Below are 16,092 nucleotides of genomic sequence, written 5' to 3' on the forward strand. Positions count from 1 at the left end.
ATTTATAGTATAACCAACAACTCCATGAAATAAATGACTCATTGTGGGAGGTTCTCCATCACACACAACTAGAATGCAATTGTTGTCTCCAAGTTCACCACATTTGCAGGCAATGCATTCCAACCACCTGCAACTTTCCAGACAAAAAAACTTACTAATCATCCCCTTGCACATGCTCTCCTTATACAGCTTTCTGGGATCGTCTCCTGTTCTCCCCGTTTCCACCTATTCTATGAAAACTCAGATCCACGTTAAGCCAGTAATAATCCCTTACCAACTTATATGTCTCAATCATGTCAAACTGTTTTCAATGTTTGTTTTCATACTCTATGTTCCAGAGACCAGAAACCATCTTAGTCTATAGTTTATGAACCCTTTCCAGCATCTCTTCATACTTTTGCAAACCCAGTGACGAAATCTGTGTACAGTAATCCATACGTAGTCTGATCAAAGCCTTATACAATGTAATCATAACATCCTTACTCCTAAATGTCAATGTTCTCCCATCATTCCCATAATTTGCTGTGCTGTCCTCACAATTTTAGCAAAATGTCCCAGAAATTTTATGTCCCTGTCTACCAACACCTCCAGATCCTTCATCTCCTCTACCTTCGCTAAGATATTCCTCAATCTTATACACTGCATCAGTGGCGACTGGTGAAATTTTAAGTGGGGGTGCTGCCTATACAAAATAAAAAAAAATAAGTATTTGTTTCCTAAACAGTAACCAATTTATTAATAAATATATCTGATTAGGAAAAAAATAATAATAATTAATAATTTTTTTTTTTGTATAGGCAGCACCCCCACTTAAAATTTCACCGGCTGCCACTGCATTGCATCCAATCTGTGCTTCCCAAACTTTAAAACCTTACATTTTGCTATGTTGAACTGGCAACCTCATTCAGGAAGTCTATTGAAGCCCACTTGCAAGGACCCAACATCCACTGTACTCATCATACTTCTTTCCAACTCTGCATCATCTGGAAACAACTGTATATCACCATTCAAACCCTTCCCAATATCATTTACATACAAATTAAACAAGAATGGACCCAAAACTACCCCTCAGGGCACACCACTGGTGACTTTCCTCCTCCGGGATATCGCAACCTCACATACAATTTGCTGATATCTAACAGACAGCCAATTGTCAATCTAGTGGACTATCTACTATCCAATCCTATCAATTACCAGATTGTCATGTGGCAATGTAACAAAGGCTTTAGCAAAATCTAAATATACTACAGTGTATGCTTCCCCTTTATCCAATGCACCTGTCACCTTGTTATAGTAAGTAGATTGGTAAAACACAATTAACAAACCCATGCTGCCCATCAAAGAGAATGTTGTTGTCATCAATCCAATTCTGAATCGTTATCCTCACTAGTTAACCTTTACTACAACTCTAGATGAAACAGATTAGTTTCTAATTCAAAGCCTTTTAGTCTTATTATCCCCTTTATGAAGCAGAACAATTTTGCCTTCTTTCTACTCCTTTGGAACTTGGGTAAATATATGAGTAAAGTCAAAAAGTTATGTTAAAGCTATTGTTAACTCCTGGAACATTCCCTCAAGACACATTGTGATATACCACCAGGTTCTATAGCTTCATTAACATCGAGTTTCGTCAATTCTTCATATATCTCCTGCTCACACATAACAGAGCTCCTCTCCCTTCCCACTGCTCTCAAGTTCTTCATAATGTTACTTTCATGAGGATGAAATACCTTTATCAACTGCTCATTTATCGTTTCAACTATATCCTCCTCAGTGATTATCATTCTACCATTCTCTCTGACCAGTATCAACCTTTCAGAATCATTCTTTCTTCTACTGGTCACATATCGAAAAACTCTCTAGGATTGCTTCTGGTGTCATTAGCTAACTGCTGCTCATAATGCACTTTTGCTATCCTTACCAAGCAAGTTACTTCTCTTGCTTGCTCTTTGTACTCCTCACACAATCAAACCAACTATTACCACCACTTATCTTATGCTGCTTTCATAATGCCTTCTTCCAAACTGCATGCATAATCTCTTCATTCATCCATTTCACACCCATCTTATTTGACCTGCTTGACCTTTGGAATGCATCCAGACATTGCCTCTGTACAGTTCCTGATCATGTCCCAAGCAGCATTGATTCCCTTTCATTTCAATTCTTCATCCCATGATATAGTTGCAAGATGTCTCTTGAGCTTGTCATGATCACTAGCCTTATAGTTCCACATATATCCCTTTGTCGCAGAAGTCATATGGCTAGCCACCACCCAAGTAATCACCTCATGGTCACTCTCACCAACCAGAGGGAGATTCAACACCTCATTTATAACATCCTTTGATTCTGATGTACCCATTGCTATGTACTGCCTAAGGTAATGTCCCTCAAAAACTCAAGAAATTCATTCCCCCTCCCCCACCAGATGCTGTGTCTTCATTACAGTTCATATTGCCATAATTAAAATCATTCATAATGAATCACCATTTTCTTATTAGCTAGACCGATTTGCCTATACATTTCTTTCTTACTGCCCTCCACATTACCAGGTCAATAGCAACACCCAACTAGATATTCACTTAGTTCACTTACACTTCACTCTGTACTGCTTCAAAACCATTGCCACTCTTTGTCCCATTAATCTCCACCTTAAGAGGGAAATAAATCTTCTGTTATCATCAACAGCACTCCTCCTCCTCACCTTCTATCTTGCCTATCCTCAATAAAAGCATCATATCCATCTCTATTGCTGTCAAAATGTCATCCTCGTTTCCATAACCATGCTCACTTATTCAAACAATTTTTGGACGAACATACACTATTAATGCTACAAGACTTTTATTTTGAACAATTCTGGCATTTGTAAACAACATATACACTAGCTTATTTCTGGTTCTCTCTCCCCAACCCTGCTCATCAGATGTGAATCCTCATTACTCCTCTATCCCTTGGACACTCATTTCTATCATGGCTGATCTTACAACTCTTCTCATACCTCTTTGTTTCCCTCACATCCTTGGTCATCCCAACCCTTTCTTTTACACACATACATCTGCTCTTTTCACATACTGTCTCACTATGAACCCCGAATTCTTCTGTTTCCCCGTTTTCATTGTGTTCATTTTCTTTCCTTCTCTTCACTCATACCACTCAACTCTGCATTCACAAGTTTTCCTATCCTACTTAGCTGCTGTTCCACATCACCTCTACCACCTCTTGCTTCTTCGGTCTTCCATTTCCTTCAGTCATCTCTCTCTCTCTCTTGCAGCAACAGTTTCTCCAGATGACTCACATCAAATCCATTTAAATAAAACCCATCTCTTCTATACAGCTCCATACATCCCTCAAATTCATCTCACGCATTCACAAAATTAATTCCTTTCTCTTCACACATTCATAATCCTAGTCATCTCATCACTCTCATACCAGGGCAACACTGGCTACCTTTAATACCTTCAATGGGACATGTGCACTACATGTCAACATTATAAAGTAACTTTACAGCTTATACATGTAGCAAAAGTATATAGAATTATATTTAAAAATTCCAATATATTTCATCAAACGTTATGTGTAATTTGTCAGGGAGACAAATCATTAACTAAGTTCAAAAGATAAATCACAATAATGAGTAATAATTCAGGTGCATATTAGCTCTGTTGTAATAGGTTTCACGGTATTGATATGAACACAGATCGATAAGAAAATAACTATTTATTAACTTAAGAGTTAATATTTTGCTGGTATTATATCCAGCATCCAGGAAATAATACCAGTAAAACATTAGCTCTTAAGTTAATAAATAGTTATTTTCTTATCAATCTGTGTTCATATCAATACCATGAAATTTATTACAACATGTCTGATGAACACATAAGCCTATCCACATGCATATTAGCTCGTGTCTCAGTCACAGCTGAAGTACATGATATTCTTCTTCTCCTTCTCTTCCATCTAAGACGGGTTGGGTCTTCTCTTGAGCAGGATCTTCCAGTCTTCTCTATTCCTTGCTGTTCGAAAAAAGTTCCTTATATGTTCTGCATCCCAAGATGTTCTTTATTAATTTCAGTCAGGTAATTCTTGGTCTTCCGGGTCTTCTTTTTTCAGTTGGAAAAGTATTGATTAGGACGTTAGGAAGTCTGTCTGCGTCCATGCGTACAGTGTGTCCAAACCATCTCAGTTGTTGTTTTCTAATTTTTTCTATTATTGTCTTTTTATACAATAGTTCTTGTCTGACTGTGATGTTTGTTTCCTTTTCTATCCAACTTGTTCTATTTATTTTTCTTAAGCATTTCATTTCAAATGCCAGTAGTTTTTTCTCCTCTCTTTTTTTAACTGTCCACGCTTCTGCTCCATAGATGACTGTTGGTATAATTGTTGCTTCATATAATTTGATTTTGGCTTGCTTAGATATCTTGTTTGTTTTCCAGATTTTCTGTAATTTTCCCATGGTGGACCATTCTGTGTTTGATTGTTTTGAGTTCATCTATTGTTTCTGCTAGTTTTGATCCAAGGTATATGAAGTTGTCTACTTGTTCTATTTGTTCTCCGTTTAGGGTAGCTGAGATGGTAGTTCCGTATCTCCCTATTTTCATCACTTTTGTCTTTGGTATATTTATTGTCATGAAATATGTTTTACAGGTTTCATTTAGCTTGTTGATCAACTTTTGTAGTTCATTTGGGGTTCTTGCAAGAAGGACGAGATCATCTGCATATTTGATATTATTTATGTTTAAACCATTGACATTGATTCCAGGCTCATTATCTATTGCCTTCTTTACAACTTCTAGATATATGTTGAATAGGCATGGGGATAATGGGCATCCTTGCATTACTCTTTTTGGATCTCTATGGGTTCTGTTGTGAGTGTGATCTTTTTAATTATTGCATTTGTCTTAGAGTAATATTTTATCAGAAACTGTATTATATATTTGTCTATTGCTTTTTCTAGTAGAATTTTAAGAAGGATTTCTCTGTTGATGTTATCGAAAGCTTGTTTAAAGTCCACAAAACAACAATATAGTTCTTTATGGTCTTCCCAGCTGAGCTCTGCTAGTTGATGCAATGTGAAAATTTGGTCTATTGTTGAATAGTTTCCTTGGAAACCAGCTTGTTCTATGCTTATCATTTCTTCATAGGTGGGTTTTAATCTATTTTGTATAATTCTTATAAATATTTTATAGGTGTGAGGGAGTAAATTGATTGGTCTGTAATTTCTGCAGTCTCTTTTGTCTCCTTTCTTGTATATTGGGATGATCTTTCCAGTTGTCCAGTCATCTGGGATCTCTCCTGTTTGCAGTATTTCATTGAATAGGGTTGTTAAATATTCTATTGATATGCTGCCTTCATATGACCACAGTTCAGTAGGGATAGTATCAATGCCTGGTGCTTTATTATTTTTCATCTGTTTTATTGCGTATCTAACTTCTTCTTGTAAAATTTTTGGGTGATCATTATTTTTTTCTATTGTTGGCATTGTAGTTTTGTTTCCTTGGTGGAAGATAGTCTTAAAATGGTTTGACCAGATTTTTCTTATATATTCAATATTCCCGGTTTCAGTCATCTTGTTTTTTATTATTGTTAGTGCTTTTGCTGAGAATTCCTTTGTAATTTCTCTTACAGTATCATGGAAGACTTTTAGGTTGTTTTGTTGGTATGCTTCTTGGCATTTCTTAGCTTTTTCTTCTAACCATTTTTCTTTGGCTTTTTTGCATAGGTTATCAACTTTATTTTTAGTGCTTTTTTCTCTATTCTCTTCATTGTTTTGTTGGTTTACAAGTATCTTGGCCTCTCTTTTCTCTTCTATGGTAGCTATGATTTCTTGGATTATCCGCTGTTTGTTTATTTTGGGTTTGGAACCTAGAGTGTCTTTTGCAATTGATAACACTGTTTCTTTTCCTTCTTCCCAGTATTTTCCGCTGTTCTGGAAGATGGAGGGTTTTAATTTCAAGCACATCTGTTCTAAAAAATCGACTTCTGCTTGAGCTATCTTTTAGTTTTGATAGGTTAATATTTTCTTCTTTTCTGATATTATTTTTCCGGTTGAATTTTACCTTCACTTTGGCAGTTAATATTTCGTGGTCAGTGTCAAAATCAAAACTTCTTAATATTCGTACATTATTTACTGATCTTTTCCATTGTTTGTTTATGATGATATAGTCTATGCAATTCTTTATATTACCATCTGGGGATGTCCATGTATATTTATTATTAGGGCGTTGACAGAACAATGTGTTTGTAATCATTAGATCGTTTGCTTTACAGAAGTGGAGTAATTGTTCTCCTCTGTCGTTAAGCTCTCTGTATCCAAATTCCCATCACATCTTTTTTATCTGCTGTGAACTGTCCTATTTTAGCATTAAAATCTCCCATCACTATCATGAGTTCTCTATTTTGGGGATTATCTATTTCCTGTTGTAGTTCATAGAAATTTTCTATTTCTTCCTCTGAATGGTTACTGTCTGGTGCATATATTTGGATTATTTTAATTGTTTGACCTTTTTCTTTTGCTTGAAGTTTGGCTGTTATTATTCTAGGAGACACTGGGTTTATTTCAATTACTGATTGTGTAAGTTTCTTTGCAATTAATAATGCAACTTCTTCTCTGTGTATGTTCTCTTTTCTTCCTGAGAAGTACAGTCTTCCTTCTAGTAAATCCATGAATCCATCTCTGCACCAATGTGTCTCTGATAAACCTGAAATACTCCATTTCAGTCTTTTTAAATTTTCCTGGAATAATTGCAATTTTCCAGGTCGGTACAGTGATCTTATGTTGAGGGTGGCTACATGTTTTACATCCTTGGCTGACCACATTGCTGATTTCTCACCTACTCTATGTGGTCTTCGAGTAGGCACGTCGGTTGTCCCGTACGCAGTAGCACTATCTCGGTTTGTAGACTTTCTCCTGCTCATGATATTACACTTGTAGAAGTCAAAGAAACAATTGTAAAAAACTATGTAGATAAAAAAATAAAAAACTTTACATAGTTAATAGTAATCATTTGTCAAAACTTGGACACAGGCATGCAGTCTGATCGGTTCAGGTTTGGATGATTTTGTAGAGTTTCATGTTTCTAGGAAAAGGCAATTGAATTTGAACTTGCTGGAATGAAGTAGTTTAGTCTGGTTTCAAAGAAAATGTGCCTAGTGTCAACAGAATGTGAAACAAGGCCAGACTTGTTAGATTCCAAAAATCTTATATAGTCTTGATGTTCTTCAATTGTAATCAATGGAGAATGGCCAGTCTGTCCAAAATAACACAGATGGCATGAGCAAGATACTTGATAGACACCTGGTAAGGAAAGAGGTGGCAATGCATCCTTTTGTGGATGGGAAAGCAAGACAGTTTCCAAGCTGGCTTAAAAGAAGTGTATAGATCGAATTTTTGAAGAAAGCTTGCTATTTGTTCTGCAGTTCCTTTAAGGTATGGTATTGAAATTCTTTTCACATCAGATTATAGTCTGTTGGAAGCAAACCCGGCTTCTAACAGACGTGCGAAGTGTTCAATATACACAGGCGGCGCAGAAGAAAACGCCTAAAAGATGTCAAAAAATATGAGATAACAAAAAATTTAAACAAACAACGAATGGTACAGAATGGTACATATAATTATGAATGTACGTCGTCTTCCATCCGTGCCCCTTCAGATCTTCCCGGAAACGAACAAATAAATTCTGAAATTGTATCCTGGACCCGATTATATCACTGTAATTTTGATTAAAATTTACGAAAATATACCTAAATAGTTCTTCTCTTACTTTTTGATGTATCATAAATCAACTTATGATTAATTGTTGAGCTCCGTGTAAAAAAAAAATTTGTATAAGCAGCACTAATCTGTCAGTAACATACTGTAAAGCGGTTTTCATTTCCTGTTTGTTTTATTCACACTTTATTCAAAAAAACTTTTTTGGAAAAGTGCCGAACATTAATCGCACACACAAGAAAAATACTAGGCACCAGCGCTGATTGGAAGGATGATAATTATCAATAATTTTCATTACATATTACATTGCTTTCAATTTTATTCAGTTCATCTAACAAAAGGGAGATCAGAAGAGCAGATCATATGAGCTCTATGAGCTCCTGATAAAATCCGTTTTTTGTGATGAATGATGGTGGGAGGATGAGTGAATGTATCTGCCAACAAAGCTCGGCTTATAATAAACTGAAAATTCTACATGACCTGTAGGTTTATTAAGGTATCTCAAACAGGGTAGTTGGTTACTGGACTCATTCAATAGTGAACTTGATAAGGGAGTACAAGGAATTTATTTTCTCTTAAAACTGAAATAATTCTGAATCAGTGTCAGACCAGATCATGAATATATCATCAACTAATGATATCGAATACCTGAGTTCAATTAGCATTGATACTTGTGACAGTAATACTAATAATAGTATTTCATGTGGCAGTGAGTTTGAAGGCATCTAGGGGTGAGGTCAAACCTAACAAGATCAAATACATAGAGGGGAGCTGTTACAGATCTAGTGAATCAGTTGCTAGTGATGAAAAAATTAATAACAAAATAAGAACGATGGGTGCAAAAACAGTAATCATAATGAGGTACTTTAATTATCCAAACATTTACTGGGTAGCAGTAGTTTGAGGAAGCATCTCATGAGAAGAATGAAACTAAATTTATTGAGCTGTTGAAAGACAACTTCCTCAAGCAGCATGTGACAGAAGAAAGTTGAGGTCAGAGTGTTAGATTTGATTATAGTGTCAGAGGGGATTTTCAGTTTAAGACAACTATTCTAGGAAGAGATGGCTGGGTAGACCTCAAAAGTATATTAGATTGGATATGAACTGGAACAGATCAGTATGGTCTATATCCCCATTTAGTGTTATGACAATGACATAACTGTTCTGTCTACAGTTGGTGACAGAGATCACAAGGTACTCAATTAGGAAATGGCTAACTTTATGAATGTTCCATTCAAAAAGGTTACATGCTGAACTACAAAGCAGCAAATTATGACCAACTGAGGAGTATGCTGGATTCTGCATCATGGTATCAGTTGCTGGATGGGAAGAATATCAACAGTGCATGAGAAGCATTTAAAAAATACATAATTGATGCAGTATCGGAATGTGTCCCTAAAGTTTGAAGAAAAAAGGATACAAGTGAAATGGATGTGTAATCTTACTAAGCAAGAGATTCATAAGAAAAGGATGATGTGGAAGGAATACCATGTGAATAAGGATGATATCAGTTATGAAAATTATAAGGAGCAGGCTAGAAGATTCACATCTGTTGTAAAGAAAGCAAATCTGAGTATGAAAAGAAACTGCCTCTGCAAAATAAATGCAACCCCAAAGAATTCTATTGATACGCTGAAAATAAAAGAAAGAGTGAATATGAAAGCATAACTGTACTGAATTCAGTTGGTTTGAGGATGACCAACACAAAAGGAGTTGTTCAACTAATGAGTGCCCATTTTGCTAAAAGCTATCGATCTGGTGTATGCAACATTGCACTCACACTTCTTCGATGGATGATGAAACTCAGGTGTATGAGGAGGAGGATGTATGAAATCTGTTGCACAAACTGAATAAGAATTCGACAATAGGAACTGATGGAATATCAGCACAGATGCTAAAAGAGTGGTCAGCTGAACTGGCTATTCCTTTGACCAGGCTATATAATTTGAGTCTCAGAACAGAGATGTTATAACAGTGAAAAGAATGTATGGTATTCTGATTTGCACAAGAGTGGTGCAAAGACTGATGTATCAAAATATCGACCTATCAGTATCTCTGGAGTGGTTGTGAAGATTTTGGAAAACTTGAGAAATGGGTTGACAGAGAATCTCTACTTTGCAATGAACAGCATGAGCTTGCTACTAAGGAAAAGTAAAGTTTGGGCTACTTGCTCACATTCCATAATAATGGGTTAGACAAAGGAAATGGATACACCATGATACTTTTGGATTTTTGTAAGACTTTTGACAGAATGCAGCCTGGAAGACTGTTGCATAAACTAGAGAATATGGGATTGACATGCATGTAAAATATTAGTGTGGATAACAGGATAGCTAGCTGATTGACAGACATCAAAAAGTGGTATACGAGGAATGTGAGACTGCAAGATTTAAGCTAATCGCTTGTGTACCACAAGGATTAGTCCTTGGTCCAATGCTATTGGGAAGGATTTTATAGGCAACATACAAGATAGGCAGGGTGATCAGGAATGCAGATGATATGCAGTACTTCCGGAATGATTTGAATAAACTGGAATTATGGGCATGTGAGAACGGCAGTCAGTTCTATGTTCGTAAATGTAAAGTAATGCAGATGGTGTGATTAGATATCAATATCCAATACCATATTATATTGGTGGGATTATGCTAGTAAAAACTGATCATAGTGATCTTGGAATTTTAGTAGATAGGAAGTTGAAGTTCTAGGGCAATATAGCAAAGACTGCAAATACAACTCAGAGGATAATTGCAATGCTGAGACAAAGTTTGACATGTAAAGATAAGGAATTCATTTTGCCTCTTTACAAGGCTTTTATAAGACCTGATTTAGACTGCTGTGTGCTAGTTTCCGTGGTGATTCTGATACAGAGGAGAGAATGCAAAGGAAAGTGTTAAAAATATCAGGATTGTGGACTACTGATTATGAAGACAGGTTGACAATTTGTAGACTACAGACACCAACAAACAGGGAGAAAGGAATGATATGATTGAGACTTACAAACTTCTGAAAGGGACATACAGGATAACAGTAGATGGAATTTTTCATTTCATGAAGGGTAGGGAAAGAAGGAGAGATCATTGAAAATGAATGCTATCAAGAATGGAGCGAGAGCTAGATTTGTCGCTCATAGAATGGTGTGTAATTGGAATTGATTGCCACTCGATGTTTTGTGTGTAAGCACTGTAAATTAATTCAAGAGTAAGTAAGTAAGACAGCTGGTGTGGGTAACCTGTGGTCTCCCAAGATGAGTCCCTGACTACTTGGAGGTCTTTTTCCTATAATAATATCAACAATATATAATACTGCTAAAATTTAAATACAAAATCAATTAACAACAAATAACCAAATGAGAATAAAAGAGAGAGAAGTTATTATGAGTATAAATATGCACAAGCCAAGCTATTCGAAATGAGAAGGGAAGAGAAGGGGAATAATGCCTTAAATAAATGATAAGAATAAAAGGAAGATGGGGGGGGGGGGGAAGATATGACTATGAATAAACCAATTCATTCAAAATGAGAAGCGGGTGGGGGGGGATTCTCTCGAAATCTGTATTAGTTTTAGTGGATCATTAGTGAGAAGGACATGAATTGATTACAGATGACCAAATGAACTTTAACATAGAAGGGAATTCTCCTAGTAGAAAAACATTCAAATGATAATAACTTGTAGTGAACTCATGTGACTTAGTCGCTCTGAAAAATTATACACACATTTATTTCAAAACTGAATTGTTAATTCAATTTAACTCCTTTAACGCCAATCACAATAATACCAAAACTGCAGCATTTCTGGCTAGTCATTTTGAGCGAGATTGGCTGTTCAGCACTATGTAAATACAAATAAAGTAACATGACAAAATGTATTATATCACAAACCTATAATAATTACTGGCTGGTTTAGGATTTGCCGGAGCAAAATTAATCAACACTGCAACACGTCCTTTCTTAGAAACTTGCATCTTTTACATTACTGATACGTTTAAAGCACTTACATCGATACTGACCAATTACATAAATGGGAATCCCGATAACAAAACCATCTCGAAATGATATATACATATATTCACAATATTAACTCACTTGATTTCAATCATTGCCATATTGAAAATATATAAGAAAAATTAATAATGAAACTATTCTTAATAAAAAAAAATAAATAAAAAAGTATCCAAATGACGTACTTATTAGGAGGACAGACTTACCCAGCTACGACTTTGGAAGATATAAACTCAGCAGAACATTTTAAAGTATGTGGATCCCATCTGACAACTTCATCAGAACCAATATAACCAGTTTGATTTTCTCTGTAAAAACATACAAACAAGGCGTTGGGTGACTTCAGTAGTTTTACCATTAATGTCTGATTTGCAATTATATCACCTTTATCGTCTTCAATGTTCTGTATTGGAATATTACTACCTACAAAATAATTTGGATTGCACGGCTTTCCCAAAGCTACACGGACGGTACTGAGCGCCGCAAGAGTTTCGGACGTAAAGTTAGAGCCTCGAATACGGAAGACTACAGATGTATCTGATGAATTACTTAAATTACGTGATCTGCTTAAATTATCATGCGATCCCAAAGCATATAATGACCTAACTGGATTAGAATTTACTACTAAACTAAATGCTTGGGACAAAACATTAGCAAAAATAATCAACACTGCAACTACCTGCAACGAAGAACATGTACATACTGACGCCATATTATGATATAACAACAGGCACTACTGATCAAAAACTAGCGTCTTAGTGATGCAATCCTTGTATTCAGTGATGGCGCTATTTTGCAGAAAAAATATTTTTTCTTATCTTCTTATAACATGCTAACATTATAACAGCAGAAGATTTTAAGTTTCATTTAAGGAGATTTATTACAGTTCATTTTTTCCCCTCTGCCATTTAAAAAAGTACAATAGTGAGATACAATAAATTTCAAAAACATGCACAACAAATATTTACATTTCACAAAATATACGTTAAAAGGATAAACGTATATTTCAAATTATTTCAAATACTTATGATGGCATCTGGTCTTATGATGGCTTGCCACCTGAATTAATTGCTTAAATGTCATACAGCCAGATTCAAGAATTTTGCTATCACCAAATGACTTGTTCTCACTCCGTACACGAAATGGATAATCACTCCGAAACTCCCACTTTTATGCTATGGTTCATTTGCATATACAACTGACATTGTCATTCATTTGTATATGATAACTAGATGCAACATCAGTTGGTACAGAAGAAGTCCTTTGGTTCGGATAGACCTGGATTCGATTCCCATCAATGACGTGAAGAATCTTTATCTGATCAGTTTTGACTGAAGGTGAGTTAGCTGGTGTCATACGGTGATGAAAGATTTTCTCCTGGAGACTCGAGTTTTTCGTCCCTTAGAACAGGCAAACTGACCCGATGAACACACACACACACACAAAGTTAAAAAAAAAAAAGGCCAACTCCAAATAGATCAGATAGGGCACAAGAGGAAAAAGAACCATATGCAACATCACTTTTTACATAATGTACCTGATATTCATCTATTCTCTATGAATCACAATTTTTCTCTTGGTCCGTTAATTTATGAAAGCAATGTGTGTTTGTGTATATTTCATTATTCCTTCGCTTTTCTCTTTTACTATTGGGCAGTTTTCTACTACTCTTTGGCGGCTCGCCCAATGGCTCATCGCCACCTTGGCCGTGTGCGTGCTCCTATCGTAGGTCGCTCCATCGACGAGAGAAAAGTCTCAATCGCCTCCATCCTACAAGAGGACCTCTCTTCAGAGTCGGCCTGGTTGGCAGAGTGGTTAGCGTATCCGCTTTCCAGCTAAAAAGCCAGGGGTTAGAATCCTGCAATGGGCATGGATGTTTCTGATTGTCTGTAAAAATACTAGAGGTGCTGGTGTTGGACGGTAGATAGCGCTGGTGTAGCGGTTCGTTGTAGTTGGTGGATACAGAGAGCTGTAGAGTAGGGGCTCTCCTTCGATGAGTCCTTGGACTCCCTGGAGGGGTCATGTAATAATAATAATAATAATAATATATACGAGGGTGGTCTGAAAAGTTCTCGGCCGAACATTGAAAAACGAATTTATAATTTCAAAATGATTTTTATTTTTCAACATAATCTTAAGACTAATGCATTTAATCAAGCGATGCTTGATTAAATGCTCCAGCGCCATTATCCCATCCATGTAGTGGTTCTCAGTAAGATCTGCAAAATACCCCTCTACAGCTGCAATCACCTCTTGATTCGAAGAAAAACGCTGACCAGCGAGGAAGTGTTTTAGTTTTGGGAAGAGATTGAAGTCAGAGGAAGCCAAATCTGAGGAATATGGTGGATGTTCCAGCAATTCATAGTGCATATCTCTTAATTTACCCATTACCAAAACACTTTGTGGACAGGTGCATTGTCCTGATGAAAGATGATTTTTTTCTTCTGCTGGGCAAAGCTTTTTCATTTGCAATTCTTCATGCAAAATATATCCTACACGTTCTTTTGAAATGCCTATAGTCTCAGCAATTTCACGCACTTTGACTCGCCGGTCATCCAATATCATATCGTGCACTTGCTCAATGATTTCTGGTGTTGATACACTTTCTGGACGTCTTTCACGTGGATCAACTTCAAGGCTAGTATGGCCACGTTTAAACTCGGCTGCCCGTGTGTTATTTGTCGAAAATGAAGGAGAAGAGTGCCCACAAACTTTTATGAACTTCGAATGAATTTGTTTTGGCGTTAATCCTTCTTTTACAAAGAATTGTTTAACTGCACGATACTGAAGAATATACATTTCAAGGAATACAGACATTATTTTTGCTTTAGACAGCTGTATAAAACAAACAAACTTCTAAACTCGGCAGCCCATTTCTTAATTGTCCAAAACGAAGGAGTAGAGTGCCCATAAACTTTTTGAACTTCGAATGAATTTCTTTTGGCGTTAAACTTTCTTTTACAAAGAATTTTATAACCACACAATTCTCAATTTTATCCCTTTCAAGGGATACGGACAACACTTTTGCTTCAGGGAGCTGAATAAAACAAACTACTTCATAGAATGACTTGCAATTTGACATGAATGCTTATGACAGATGTACCAACTTAGGAAAAAAATCTTGCCGATAGTGTTTGCTTCGAGGCTGAAAATGTTTCAGACCACCCTTGTATGTGAGGCTTGTATAGTCCAGTAACAATTGCACTTTGTATCCATAGCGCCAAGCTGTTCTGAAGAATGACCATGACTATATTCGTTTCTCCATGGCAATAATTGATCATAGAATCCACAATTTTTAGACAATAATATATTGTGTTAAGGACTTAACACTTAATGCAATGGTATTGAATTAAGTTATTGCATTTCAGCTTGGTCAGGGACAAGAAAATATCGGCAAGTGTTTGCCGTACTCTATTACCTGAATGACATTCAATAGATACATGTGCCACGCAATCCCTTATTGACTAAGGTTAAAGCTGGATTTCCTCATAGTCTCCTAAAAGTTATGCACAGCTAAAAGAGTTCAACTACCCCTTTTGGGAATGAAAGGTATTAGGAGATTGATTTATATTTTTATATTTTTATGTTTATCCTTTTAATACTAGAGAGTATGGAAAATTCTGATTAGCATCTAGACAAAAATGATATTAAAAACTACTGATATAACTACAAGAAAGAACATAATAGCAAATTTATTAATGTAACTTATGTTCTTATGTTATGTTCTTATGTCATAAGAACATAGCATAACATAAAAACCATATGGAGATATCCTTATATCTCCATATGGTCTTTCTTGTAGTTATATCAGTTACTTTGATATCATCTTAGTTCTAGGTGCTTATCAGAACTTTCCAGACCACTCTCTTATATATTTCAAATAAAAAATATAAAAAAGTCAGCTAACGCTTTTTATATCCCCTATAAGGAGTAGACACATATTTTAATAACAAAATCTGCTAATGCCTTTACATCCCCATGGGAAGTAGGCGAGGCCCTTTTAGCCCAATCCAGCTTCTTGGAAACTGAGGGGTTAGTCCAACCTTCAACATTAGTAAATCACAAATCGCTCACAGATGCCGAGTAATATCGCTACTTATAAGCAGGGATATTATTGGGCATCAGGTGAAGTGATGCAGACAAATGCTGCCCACCCATGGTTCCCAAACTCTAACTCATAAATTATTATCTGAAAATATATGGGTTATACAGTAGATTTTCTTTCTTCGGAATGAAAAACCCACTTTCCGTGATGGAAATCGACTACTTCGGAAACCACCTGAAGAAAGGGTTAGTCTAGTCACCAATTCCTCTAATCGGTGAGTAGATTCGAACTGAGAGCTCTTTTCTCAGGACGACCTAATGGTGTGGATACAAACACACCTTCAC

The 16,092-nt window shown here is 36.1% G+C and overlaps 1 protein-coding gene across 1 annotated transcript in view; it reads right to left on the reverse strand.

The window, feature by feature from the left end:
• LOC150108790 (unextended protein-like) overlaps window positions 1-12,415 on the reverse strand; it is a 119,642-nt gene extending 107,227 nt beyond the window's left edge. The window contains exon 1 of the mRNA XM_090414269.1: window positions 11,910-12,415. Coding sequence (XP_090270395.1) covers window positions 11,910-12,415 — 506 coding nt within the window. The remainder of the gene's footprint in view (window positions 1-11,909) is intronic.
• Between the last annotated feature and the right edge of the window lie 3,677 nt (window positions 12,416-16,092).

Source organism: Typopeltis vanoorti, chromosome 2 (genome assembly GCF_054136105.1).
Source record: "Typopeltis vanoorti isolate ZY-2024b chromosome 2, IOZ_Tvanoo_1.0, whole genome shotgun sequence".
Classification (NCBI taxonomy): Eukaryota; Metazoa; Arthropoda; class Arachnida; order Uropygi; family Thelyphonidae; genus Typopeltis; species Typopeltis vanoorti.